The sequence below is a fragment of the Cynocephalus volans genome, chromosome 2 (assembly GCF_027409185.1).
Source record: "Cynocephalus volans isolate mCynVol1 chromosome 2, mCynVol1.pri, whole genome shotgun sequence".
NCBI classification, from domain to species: domain Eukaryota; kingdom Metazoa; phylum Chordata; class Mammalia; order Dermoptera; family Cynocephalidae; genus Cynocephalus; species Cynocephalus volans.
Window position 1 is genome coordinate 10,208,232 of NC_084461.1, and position 13,511 is coordinate 10,221,742.

Sequence of the window (13,511 nt, forward strand, 5' to 3'; positions counted from 1 at the left end):
AACCCAATATGAGCTCATGTGTGGAGCCCTTCTATCCCCAAGCTTTCCCCAGTTTCCTGTACCCTGGGGCAGTGCTTCAGAGTTTGCTTAACCTTAAGACCCTCCTGAGAATTTAGAGATTTGAGGACTCCACCTCAGACATTTTGAGTCTAAATTTTCAGTGGAGGGGCCTCAGAATCCACATTTAACAAGGACAGCTGGTGTTTATTGAGGCTAGGAATCCTCTGATTTTTAGGATAAAGCCTTCTTTCCTTTGCTAGTGTCCAAGCCCCTCACCAGGCAAGCCTCATTTTACCTTTCAGCTCATTGTTCACACCTTCTGCAGGATCCCTCAGCTCCAGCCCATTGGGCTGCTTCTTCCCTGAATGCACCTCTGTCTTCACTGCCTGAGTCACTGGATTCTGTTTGTCAGTCTTCTATGTACAAGTCCCTAGGCTAGCCACAGTAGGAGACAGAAACATGAACCATGTTGCTCTTCCTGAACTTGAGGAGCTCTCAGTCAAGTCAAGAAATGGATGTGCAAATAAACTAGAATCAGAGGCAGAAATGCTAGAGAAGTCACAGCCAAATGCTGGGAAAGGAAGCAGAGGGAGTCTTCGCCCGTCCTTTCCACATTTCTGGGAAGGCCCTTTACCCACCTTTCAAAGCTATCAAAATAAAATCAAGGCTCACTGCTCAGGTTGAAGCCCTCCAAGGTTTCCAGTCCTGGCTGTCCATTAGAATCAATTACCTAAAATCCTTTCAAAAATACCGATGCCTGAGCCCCACCCAACACCAGTTGGGCCAGAAGCTCTGGGTGTAAGTCCGATGGGCAGACAGAGAAGAAAACGACGCCAGCTCCAGCAGCTGCCTTGTTTGCACATAGGGTGAGCCTGGAATCCTGCTGATCTGATCCAGTGCTGCATCTCCCTGCAACACTGTGAGCCTGTGCAAGCAGAGAAGGAAACGCCCAAGCTCTGATGCTGGGGAAGAGAGGCTGGCCAGGAGGAGAGGACAGAAAAGGCCTTGGGACATGGGACGCTTTTGCTCCTGATGGGGGATCTGAGGGATGTAAGGGGTGGCCACTGCATCTTGTTAAGAGTTGGGATTTGGGGGGAACCTCCGCAAGGACAACTGGGGGCTTAACAAGCCTTGTAACCCAGTGGGGCTCTGTGCCCAGCTCCTGCCTGCGCTCAGGACATCAGCTGTGGGGCCTCGCTCCCCTCCACCACTCCTGGCCTCCTCTTCTGTCTTCTGCTCAGCACCTCTCTCTCCCACGAGACTCCCTTTTCCTGCCCTTGCTCCCTTGCTTCTGGGTCTTCCTGCATACAGACTGGCCTTTTATGAGTCACTGCCATGCAACCATGAAAGGACAATATTTTGGAGCCTCTTGACTAAAGCTTTTGAAATGAGAGTTTAATATTGCACAGATGGTGGTGTTTATTAAACCACATCAAGTGTGTAATTACCTCCTGAGACTCTGCACGCAGTGGTGCTCTGAGTCTCTGGTAAGTCAGGACTAAGCTCTGGGAAAAATCAAATCATGCAGACAGGTGTTTATTAGGTGTCTCGATGTGCCTGGCCTAGGAAACAGCAAAGCTCCGCACTAGCTGGGCAGCCGGAGGTCAGCAGCCCCGCCTGCCCCTGAGAGGGCTGCTTCTCTGTCCCAGCGCCTTCCGATCTATCTCACCGTTCCATCTTCCTAACCCAGATCTGCTCACTGTAGTTCTCAATCATTAGAGATTTTAAAAAGACACCACCCATGTGCTTGCCACACTCAGTGCTCTTTATTTTTTTAAACCTGCTAGAATCATGGAAATAGAAGGCATCTCTGTGCTTCTGGGATATGTAGAAGTTTCCCCAGCCACACGGGGGTTCCTGATTCTCCTCTAGGGTTGGACTAAACATGACAAGCAACAACGACACGCTGCAAATGCAAGCTTTCATGGGGCTGGGAGAGGGCAATTTATTTCTGTCAAATATTCCTCATTCATTTTTTATTTTCCTCATCATTCTGACAGTGCAGTACGGTGTAAAGCGGCACGACAGTCATCCCCAGGGGCAGGATGTTCTCTCCACTGGGCAGTGCCCTCTGCTGGAGAGAGGCCATTTCAGAAAATATGATTTGCTCAGCTGGGGGACGGCAGGGAAGGGTAAGGAGCAAGTTTTTGTAAACAGAAGCCAATGCAGCTGTGTCTGTGCGAGTGCATACGTTTATCCGTCTTTCATTCTCAGAGCAAAAATGAAAATGCAGAAACCAAAAGTTTTAAAAACTTACACTTTGAGTAAAGCAACAATAAAAGCCACACCACTTATATTACTACACAAAGTGTTCATATTTTGCCTTTCATATTTTCCCTCTGATCTTTGGCATTACTTCATGTGACTGAAAAGGGGGTGAAATGAAGTGTTTTTACAAGTAAATAAAAGAAGTAAGCTCAAAATTTAAGATAGGAATGTGACAGAATTGGAAAAAAATATCTTATGAATTACTACAAATTATGGTTGGTTACAGTAAGAATTTATCAGTGATTTATCTGCCGGTTGATAAGTAATAATAAAAGCTAACTGGATATGGAATAGTAGTTATGAAACCCTCAGTGAAACACATCATATGTATGTCACACTTCAGGAAGAAACAGCACATCTCTCCTCTACTCTGTTCTCCCAAATATAATACAGAAAATTCAACTCGAACTATTTTACATTGGAAAAACTGTCCAGGGAAAACCCTGACTTGCAAACTCTCGATGGTTTTCCGTACACTGTTCCTCACTGAATGGATGTCCGTGACATGAGTGTCATGCATAGGAACCCCGTTAGAGAAATTCAGGAACCTGCTAGAGAGAGGGACTTGCTATGAGTCTGTGTACACCAAGTCGTGGCCATGGCAACGAGGAGAAAAGAGATTCATGTCCCGTTTCTGGCAGAGGTCCGAATGGGGACAGCTCGCCTCTGTGTGGGGGTCGTAAGGGACTTGGAATAAAGGCCTTTGCTCAAAGGGAAGGACAGGCCTGGCTGTCTCTCGGGGCCTCTTACCTGAGCGGTTGTTGGGAGACACGCGCACGGGCGAGATGGAGGGCGTGCGGGAGGATGAGTAGGGCCTTTGCCGATCCCTCTCGATGGTTGAAGATGAGGCTACAAAGTGATACTGTGACCACCCGTCCTGCAAAAGACAGCGTGCTCCTATTAACGGGGAAAGCACAGCGATTCTCCACCTGCTGACATCTCCAAGTTCCCAGCACTAGAATTTGCAAAACATTTCTACCCGTATGTCAGCAGAGATTACGGAGCTACTGAGCTCCAAACCATTGTCAAGGTCAGCAGAGATGAGTGTGAATCACAACACACCTCGCCCTCCAGACAGCCCGGCCTGCTTTCAGCAGCTGCTTTCCTTTCCAAGTGTTGAATAAATGGTCTCTTTGCAAACTTGCTTTGGCCAGAAGCTTTTATTTAAATGCAAATATGATGCTCATAATGTTAGATGGCCCTGCAACTGTCTATCCTTTGCCTACCTGGTTTTGGTTCTGCCTGGCCCCTTTTCAAGAGCCTCAATATCTTCCCAGAGTGTTTACTCTTTTGTTTCCAGGACCAATCTGCTAGCAATCAGAAGACCAGGCAGGATTCTCTCTTCCCATTTATCTGTCTTTCGACGTCATTCCCAACCTGCCCACCCCTGCCCGTCTCAAGGGGTTCTGCACGGCTGTGGCTAAAGCTAAGTACTCACACCCGGACTTATATTCTCTGGGTAGCCCCAGAAATTACATTTCTTAATCTAGAGTATATTCAAAAATGCATCCACCAAGCCTCCATTAGCCTTCCGATATCTAGTTAATATACAAAAACCTTACATACTATTTTTCATTATAAAAACCATATAAATACATTATGGATCATTTTGTGTATTTACAAAGCATAAAGAAGAACATAAAAATAGCTGATAATTCCATCCTCCCCACCCCAGACAGCTAATGTCAACATGTGATGGTATTTCCTTCCAATCATTTTTTCTTTTTTAATTCAATTTTATTTTTATCAAAGTAACATGGACCTTGATGTGATCATTGCACACTGTATACATGTACCCAAATATTGTATTGTACTCCATAAATGCATACAATTATTATGGGTTAATTAAGAAAAAATAAATTAAAAAAAGAGAAAATGTAAGAAGAAAAAAAGTAATACAGGTACTTCAAAAAGTTCATGAAAAGATTCATATTATCTTTTAATTCTACTTTTCCATGAACTTTTTGAAGTACCCTCATATGTCAAATAACTACTGACGTTATAACAAAGAAAAGCAGACACTTGCCCCACCCCCAATTCCTGCTTCAGAGGCAACTGTATTCAACTCTTTTAGCTTTTCTTCTGATAATATTTAGCCTTTTAAGGGGCTCAAGGATCTGTAGAGAATCATTGCAATTATAAATGAATGAACATTAATAAAGAACAAAATTCATGCTCATTTCACTATTTGTCTCTTTGTGTATCTAACTCTCATTATTCTTATTCTGTTTGACTGATAGAATAAAACCAAAATTAGAAATATGTTAGAGTTGTCCCTTGGTGTCCATGGGGCATGGGTTTGAGGACCCCCCCCCATGAATACCAAAATCTGTGAATGCTCAGATCCCTTATATAAAACAGCATTGCACATAACCTGCACACATCCTCCTGTATACTTTAAATCATCTCTAGATTACTTAGAATACCTAATACAATATAAATGCTTTGCAAAGAATTTATATTATATTTTATTGTTGCATTGTTATTTTTTACAATATTTTTGACCCATAGTTGATTGAATCCATGGAAGCAGAAGCCATGGATGTGAAGGGCCAACTGTATTTTAGAAGCTACTACCTAGCACTTACTGGGTGCTGTGTGGCAAGATACTTTCAACAATCCATTAGGTGGATACTATGATTATCTCCATTACACCGAGGAGAAAATTGAGCCTTTGAAATTTAACAGGCACCCAAAGTCAAACAGTAAGCAAGTGAAAAAAGAACATTAGTACAAAGATGTGGCATACCAATAAGTACTGGGAAGGAAAAATAAGGTGGGGTTGGGGACAGAGAGATGAGGTGGAGAGTGCTGGTGTGGCTCTTTTGTGGAGTGTGGTCAGGGAATTGTTTTGAAAAGAGTTAACATTGCAACAGGGACCTGTAGGATGACAAAGGATCAGACACTGAAGACACAGGTTGGGGCTTCCAAGACATGGAAAGAACAGATGTGAAGGCCCTGGGTGGGAATGAGCCTCGCTCATGGGAGGCTCATGTGACTGAAGGCTCCTGTGACTGAAGAGGAGTGAGCAGGAGGACCAGTAAGACAAGAAGCCTTCTGAGTGTCTATGGCAGTTTCGGGGGGAGTAGAATAGGGGCAGCGAGGCCAGGTAAGAAGTTATTGCACCAGGGAGAGGAAGAGACCACTCTCTTCCTGGTTTGAATGGGTGGCGGTGGTGAAAAACGAGATGACTTGGCATTGACGCTGGAGGATTTGCTAATGACTTGGCTGTTGGGTGTGGGGAGAGGAATCCAGCCTCACCCCAGTGCTTCTGATGTGAACAGGGGACTGGAGGTGCCATGTACTGAGAAGGGGAGCAAAGGGAGAGAAGCAGCTTTAGGAGATGAAACCCTTTGGGACATGTTGGGTTAGAGACAATTGTTAGACATGAAAGAAAAGATACAGAACAAAGCAGAATCTGCAAATCAGGATCTCAGGTGTGATGTCAGGTCTGGAGATAAAATTTTGGAGTTTAGCATGTAGACATTATTCACAGAAAAGAGAATGAATGGAAACCTTATAAGTGAATGCAAACAAAGGAAAGCAGAAGGCAGAGGCTGTGAGGCCTGGGACACTCTAATATTTAGAGGGTGCAAAGAGTAAGAGGAGCTTCAAAGGAGACAGGGAAGGAACAGAATGAGCTGGGAGGAGGACCAGGAGGGTGTGATGTCAGGCGAGACCAGGAGAGCGAACGCACAGAGAGGGAAGGAGACCGACCGAACAGTGAGGAGGACCAAGACCCCACCATTGGTCTTGGGAAGACGGGAGTCACCAGGACTGGGACAAAGTGATTTCTGTGGTCAGGCAGGTAACTGTCTAACCCAAGTGGACTCAGGAGATCATGAGAATCGATGAAGGGCAGACAATGAGTACAAACAGCCTTTGGCAAAGTTTTATTACAAAGGGGAGCAAAGAAATGGGACTAGAGGGGAGTGAGGGATCAAGAGATGTTTTAATAGATCATCTGGAAGATATTTTGTGTGCTGAAGGGAATGACTCAACACAGAGGAGGAAGAAATCGGCAAAGTAGGAGAGAAAGGGGAAAATTACAGGAGGAAAGTTCTCAAGAAAGGAAGGGCTGATAGGATGCAGTGAACAATGGGGTCATTGGCCATGGGGACAGGAGGGAGCACAGACAGGCTGTCCAGTCACAGACACAGGGGGAGGTGGGTAGACTTGGGGACAGGAAGATTAGGACATTGTCTTGTTTTCTCAGGGAAAATGGGAAGTGAGGGCTGGAGTTTAGAGAGAAGAAGGGAAGGGGAGGGAGAAGAGACGTGCGGTGTGGTTCTCGAGGTGGGAGGGAGCAGGATGGCTATGGCCAGGTGGTTGGGTGGCCAGAGGGTGAGCCACTACTCGAGGTGTGTGGCAATAAACTTAAAATGAGATGACTCATCAGCATGGTCATTTGCTTTTCTCCGGTGTGTTCAGGTGCCCTAGGGCAGGTGTGGAGGGGGTAGAGTTGAATGATGGTTGTCAGGCAAGTAAGTTGGATGGAGACGGGACACAGGATGGGAGCACATGCCAGAGGGAGGAGATGGAGACTGGAGATCCTGAAAGGGTCGTAGACGGTGGGTGGGGCTACTTCACAGATGATGGGGGTATTCTTGAGGGAGGAGAGAGGAAACCTTCTGGGAAGAGCAAGGAGGAGCAAGGTCACCTACCCCACCTCCAGGGGCAGTGACACAGGGGTTGGGGGCGTGGATGGGAAATGAAACAGCCACTGCTTGAGAGGGCTGGGGGGCGGGCAGCAGTGTCCTCAGGGTCACTGAGTGCGAGATAGAGCAAGAAGATCAAAAAGAAAGGAAGTGAGTAATGGATACAGGAGATTTTACAGCTAGCAGATTATGGGATGGAATATTGGGGAGATAACTGGCTGTTCAGAGCTCTGAGGGATGAATCCAGGTAATGAGGGATGACCCATTAATTGGTGGCAACAAGAAATAAGGTGTAGATATCTCCTGGGGAAAGTGGGCATGTGTCAAGGTAAGGGGCAGCTTTCGCGGCAGGAGGAGGAAATGTCTCCACTGGAATTCTGTGTGTTTCTCTTAAATCCTCTGGAGGGTGGTGGCAAGGACAAGAGAGGGACAGTCTTACCAAAAACATGTACAGGATGGAAAATATTTCAAACGTGCATGCACCCATTACTCATGTATAGGACGATTCTAAAAATTGTTTAAAAAAAGTTTCCCCCCTTTTTTGGAAGCGAATGCTTTGTTGGCAGCAAAAATCCTAAGTGGCAGCAGATCATTTTGTGTTTGTCTCATTTGCAACTTAGAAGGTGTATGCTGGAGATCCAAGTAGTGGCTCAGGACACTGCTTTAATTAAAACCTGGGCTTCTTTGGTCATGAGTAAGTGATGATATTCTGTATGTCATTAAAGATGAGCAAGCTATTTTACAATATGAATATTGGCTAATATTTGATATGTTCTAAGACCTAGGGAGACACTACACACAAATGTGGCACAACTCTAGGTCTGGTTGTCCTTGGTGAGACATCAGTGATGACTCAGCATCTCTTCCTTACACAGGTGATTGGAGATATGTGGTGAGCAGTTCAGATTCCGTGATGCTTAGATTATACTGTGACCATGTAAATATTTACATCTCTGGGAATGTCAGGCCAGAGGATGTAATAACAAAATTGTGCACGAAGGAAACTCTTATAAGGACACACCAAAAAAGCTTCCAAATCCTTCATAAGATGCAATCCTGAAAACGCTAATGCATGACAGAAATGTGATCTTGCAGGTAAACTGTCTACGGGCGATGGGATCACTGATAACTGAGGATGATGAGAGAGGACTGTGGTGAGACCCACCGAGAACGTGGCCCCTGAGTCAGATGCCTCTGCAAATGGCAGTGGCTGCATGCACATAGGCACGGACACTTTGAACAGAGGTGGGAGCGGGGAGCTGAAGGACTGGGGCAGAGCGGAAAACCAGTGGAGCTCTTGATTACGGCAGTTTCCTGAGCCACACTGGGGAGCCCCAGGAGGAAAATGAAGACGTGATCTTCTTCATCCTCTCTCCCTCTCACTGACGCAGAGTGAAAGCTGCCACGGCCAGACCGTAGAACTTCAGCACGGCTACTTTCAGCAATGCCTCAGAAGGGGCTTTACCATTTTAGTTCTGATGGTGCATACTTCCAAATGTCATGGGAACCCATGTGACACTGGATGCTAGAGAACAGGGACCGGCTGTAGGAGTGTGGATCAACTAACACTCATTACAGACACAGTTATGCTCAATCACTAGCTACCTTGAGGATAAACCTCACAGCCCTCCACGTCTTTTATTGTATACACTTTTTGGTCATTCAATTAAAAAAAAAAGTTTATCCTCTTAAATAAGAAGGGAAATGAAGATATATTTTATTTGGGAAAGTTATTGCTAAGCTAGTATTCCGTCTATCCTACAAGCCATGGACATATTTGCTGTCTAGCTAGCTAGCCATCTATAATTTATTTACTTCCCACTGTCGCTGGGAAAGTCTTGAAGGTGGTTTATATAAATACGTAGACCTCATATCTTTTTAGTCATTATTTGCCTCCTTACTCACTATTTTTTTCTTGTAGAAATTTTAACTCACGGTAGGCCAGAGGCTTTTTCATGAATTCTTTTATGCTGAGTGCTTAGCCACAGTTCTGCTACGCACTATCCCAATGAATGTAGGGGTTAGACAAAATAAGAAAGCTCGGGGAAGAAAAACGGAGAGTAGGAATAGCTAACAGTAACTAGGGAAGGACCATAAATCCTTAATGTTGAAGATAAGGAACTCTTTTAATGTCTACCCTTCACCTTCAGCAGAACGACCCAGAAGTGGTGCCCTTCAGCTTAAGACCCAGCTAAGCTGTCAAAATATGATACGGTATCTGTGCCTCAAATTGGTTTTTATTTTTAACACATTAAACTTAAAACTGGAGGTTGTTAAATTGCTCCAAGTATATAGAGATAGAAATCCAAACGAGGAGTTCAAAGTCATTGAACTTTAAATTGCTGCCAGGAATAATCTGATTTTCTTTATCTTATCCTTTTACTGTCCTTCCACCAGTTTCAGCTTCTGTGTTAAAGTTTCTGACGAGTTTCTTTATGAAATTGTGCTATTCCCCAAAGCTACAATCATCTGCACAGGCATTTTCAGTGGTTCGGAGTGCACGGGAATCAAGGCCATGTTCATCTTCCAGTCTCATGTTTTGATTTTCACGGAATGTCTAGGTCATGGTCCCTCTGTTCAGTTGCTACAGATCTTCCCCATTAGTATTTTGAGGTCCCTGAATTTATAACATCTCCGATTTATATTTCTGAACATCTCATAAACATCTCCAAGAAAAATGTAGGGACTAAATAGCTTTCAGACTGGTCTGCACGAGGTCAGGATAAATAACACACACTGGTTCCACAGCTTTCTTATTCAGGACACTGTACATGACATTCAATTCAGATCAGCACAGGACTGGGCTAGCTTTGTGTGTAAAGGACAAGGTGGCTGTTTGTCAAAGCTCAGCACTGCTCTCACGAATGTCTTCTCACCACTGACTTGCTAACTCTGGTGTCTCAGTCGATGGAGAGGTGGAATTAGAAAGCTGTCAGCAGTCAGCCCTTCTCTCCCAGTGCACATTAGGAATATAATTTCTGATAAGCTCTGTCTCAGCTTCTTTGCCATAAATTAAAGGCAACATGACACATCAGCTAAGGGAGTTTTAAAAAAACTAATGCCTGGGCCCCGCTCCCTGAGATTCTGTTTAAATTGTTCTGGATAGGGTCTGGGCACCATTATTTTCAAAACCTCCCCCTTTGCCCCCAGTTGATGCTAATGAATGGCCACAGTTTTGAACCATTGGCTTCAAATTTCTTTACACAGGTGGTAGTGACTACTAATTGGGGTACACAAATACATTTTTTAAAGTGTTAAATCCTAGGAGGCTCTTCAGTCTCCTATTCCACTTGGTAATGTCAGATAAGGCATTCTCAAGGTTGAATTCTCTAGGAACAAAGATACGTCACAACCTCAGGGCAGAGAGGTGCTGCAATTATACCTGATCACCCAGCATTCACTGACTGTGTGACTCAATTTCACACATCCACACTTTTGATCAAGCAGCTCTAAGACCTAGCAAAGCACTTCCTTTTTTCTACCGGTCAAATCGTATCCTGCTCAGTTTTGTGCTAGGTAAACAGGAGGCAGTCAATACATGATTGTTAAATCAGTACTGCTAAGTGAATCATGCCTCTGAGGTTTGGGCGAGCTTTTAGTAATGCAAGTAGTTGTTTTTCCCCTGCTACTAACAAAATGCTTTTACACCACACCGGAGACTCTTGTAATCCTGTCTGTCTTCCCAGCTGTGAGGCAGGGATGGTGCCTTGCTTATCTCTGAAGTCCTGGTACCTAGCATAAGACCTGGAACACAGAGTGCCTAACAAATGCTAGTTGGATTCAGTGATTTAAGATAACAGTATTAATTATTATAAAATGAAATGATAATTTCACAGGTCTTACAACTAGCCTCTATAAGTCTTATACTCTATTGTTCTACAACAAATGAAGATAATTAAAGCCTTATGATTTTTTAAATTTTAGCTTAGAGCGACCTCATCAGAATCATCTTCCGCTGGCAGTACATCTGTCTTTTATGACATACTTGCAGCTGGGCAGATGGCAGTGTCAGTTTAGGTGAAACAGCACCTAAACAAACAGAAACAGAAAAGTAGCCTTTGGCTTGCTCCTCCATCGTAAATGGGAATTTCTCCAGCAGCCCATGTTTCAATGTGAGGTATGTAAATCGCCTCCTCTTTAACCAGTCTTGAAAATAATTTTGAAGCGTCTATCTGCGCATCTGGACCCTGGATTGGTGCTGATTCTATTCATGTCCGTCTGAGCATGGAGCTCATTACTCCCATCTCTACCACTTCCTACACCCCGCAGCTCAGAAAAAATCAAGTATTGCCCAGAGCAAGTGCACTCTGTTCTCCCCAAATGCAAATCCTCAGGAGAACCAGGAAACAAGGATGAGAAGGGAGGGTGTGTCACATTTCTCATTAGATAGGCTCCAATTTCTTTTAGGGTTGGGTACAGCAGCCCACACCCACTTCCAGAACGTACCCACTAGACTGGCTTCTGTGGGACCATCACTGGGCAGGGAACAGTGATGACCAGTCGGGACTCCAGAAAGTGTGCAGAGCATGTCAACAGGAGGGTAAAGAGACTTTAGATGAGATGCAATGAGAATGACCCAGGTGGGAATGTCCACAGACTCCTGCCTCCCGCCGACTACCAGGGAGCATCTGTTGTTGCCATTTGAGGAGCTGAGTCCACCTCCTATTCCCTGATGAATCAAAAAAAAGGATGGAGAACACCACTCCCAGACGGAGTAGGAGGAAAAAGGATCGGGGAGGAAAATTGCCTCAATATGTTCACTCAAGAGCTTAGAGAGAAGGTGAGAGACAAGAGCAGAGACCTCAAGGCTGTTAAAATGAAGGTTTGGAGGATTTGTAATGAGGGAGAGAGAAAAGGGGTTAAATACCAAAGTCTCCTCAATGCACTTCAGGAGAAGGGATTTAACAAGGAACAGAATTTTGAATTACTTGTACTGTGGCCTCTGACCTCTGCTTCTGGAGAAGGCACCCTTTAGAGAGTAGACCACAGTGCGGTGGAGGGTGGCATAGTGAGCAGTAACCACGGCTGCGATGGCAAGCGGATTGTTGATGTTTCTGTTGACAATTCTGTTTCCAAAATGACTTTTAGAAGTTTTGTCTTCTATCCTTAGAAGTTACATTCAACAAATCTTTTCCTATAATAATGGTCATCTCTCACTCAAAGCTTCAGTAAATAATTAACCCTGAAATGAAATAGTGTTTATTTACACTGGGAATATCAGTTGGAACCCCAAATAAATACCAGGACACTGTTGGCCAGTGTCTGGTCATTGGTCTTTGTCTCCCTGTGTTATAAACAGCTCTGGAACTTCCTTTATCTGGTAAGATTTATTTGGCCTCTAAACAAGGATTTCTCAGTGGTCATACAGAGACATTTGATGCTGAAGTAACAAATACAAGCTTTTCGCCTCAATTGTCCTTGAAGGCTCTACAGTCCATAAAGCTTGTCAATTCTAATTTTCTTTGAGTGACTTGAGATAGAAAGAAAAGTGCGGTCAAGTCCATTGGGCTTTTAGCAACCCACGCTCACCCACGCACCAACCCAGAACACTTAGAGCTTGCCTCTTACACGTGCAAACAAGACTTCTTCGTCAGGGACCTATTTTTCAAACGAAAGTCAAAACGTGAGCTGTTGCCATCCTCTGAAAAAGGTAACCAGCTAAGACGTTAATACTCGCATATCAAAAACTTGGTTGCTCAAAATTGTGCCAGTTTTCCAGTCATTTTTAAGTGGAATAAACCTATGTATGTAATCATAGTAAGCAGAGGAAAAACAGGATTCCAAATAAGTGGTATTTATACATACCACCTGATTTCAATAAACAGTTTTAAATAGGAAAAATGCAGCTAGAATATTCTGAGGCACAGTCCGTGGGACTGACGACCAAGCCAGATTTTACATATCAACAAATCCTCCAGCTCCTCTTTGCTGTAATAAAACAAGCTTCCATCTATTTTTAAGGTAAACTGTTTGTTAAAGATTCATTAAAACTAATTCTATCAACAATTCCAAAAGCTATTAGAGTTAAATATTTAAACTAAATTTTAAGGGCCAAAAGGGAGTATTTGCAATATAATGCAGAAATAAATACCACCACAGTTGCTTTCATTAGTTTGTTTCAGCCCTGTTGCTTCTAATGAAATTTAATTAAATTGATTTGGATACATAAAGGTACAGTATACTTAAGGATCTTTTGCACTATCATCTTTTAAAAGCAAATGATTACATTTTGTAATGATGAATATGTTAATTATCCTGATTTGATCATCACATATCATACACAAGCATTGATAGACACCTCTGTACCCCACAAATATGTATTATCAATTATGTTTCCATTTTAAAACAAATAAAATAAATGGAAAAAAAATAAAAGCAAACACTGTGTAAATCCATTTTAGGAGTTCAATTTCTTGGAACTGGAATTACCAGGATGTGACAAGTTGGAAAGAAATGTGTATGATTTAGTTGAAGAAAACATATGCCATTGTTAACTTCGAGGAGTTAATTGGTACTAATGGAATGCAAAAAACAAAAACAAAGAAATAAAAATGCTTAAGAAATTAAAACAAGACCAAATCAGTC

General features: G+C 43.5%; 1 protein-coding gene across 1 annotated transcript in view; it reads right to left on the bottom strand.

Moving 5' to 3' along the window:
• Positions 1-13,511, bottom strand: part of CTNND2 (catenin delta 2) — a 934,064-nt gene that overhangs the window by 17,653 nt on the left and 902,900 nt on the right. Inside the window, exon 20 of the mRNA XM_063085434.1 lies at positions 3,019-3,145. Within this exon, the coding sequence (XP_062941504.1) occupies positions 3,019-3,145 (127 nt within the window). The remainder of the gene's footprint in view (positions 1-3,018; positions 3,146-13,511) is intronic.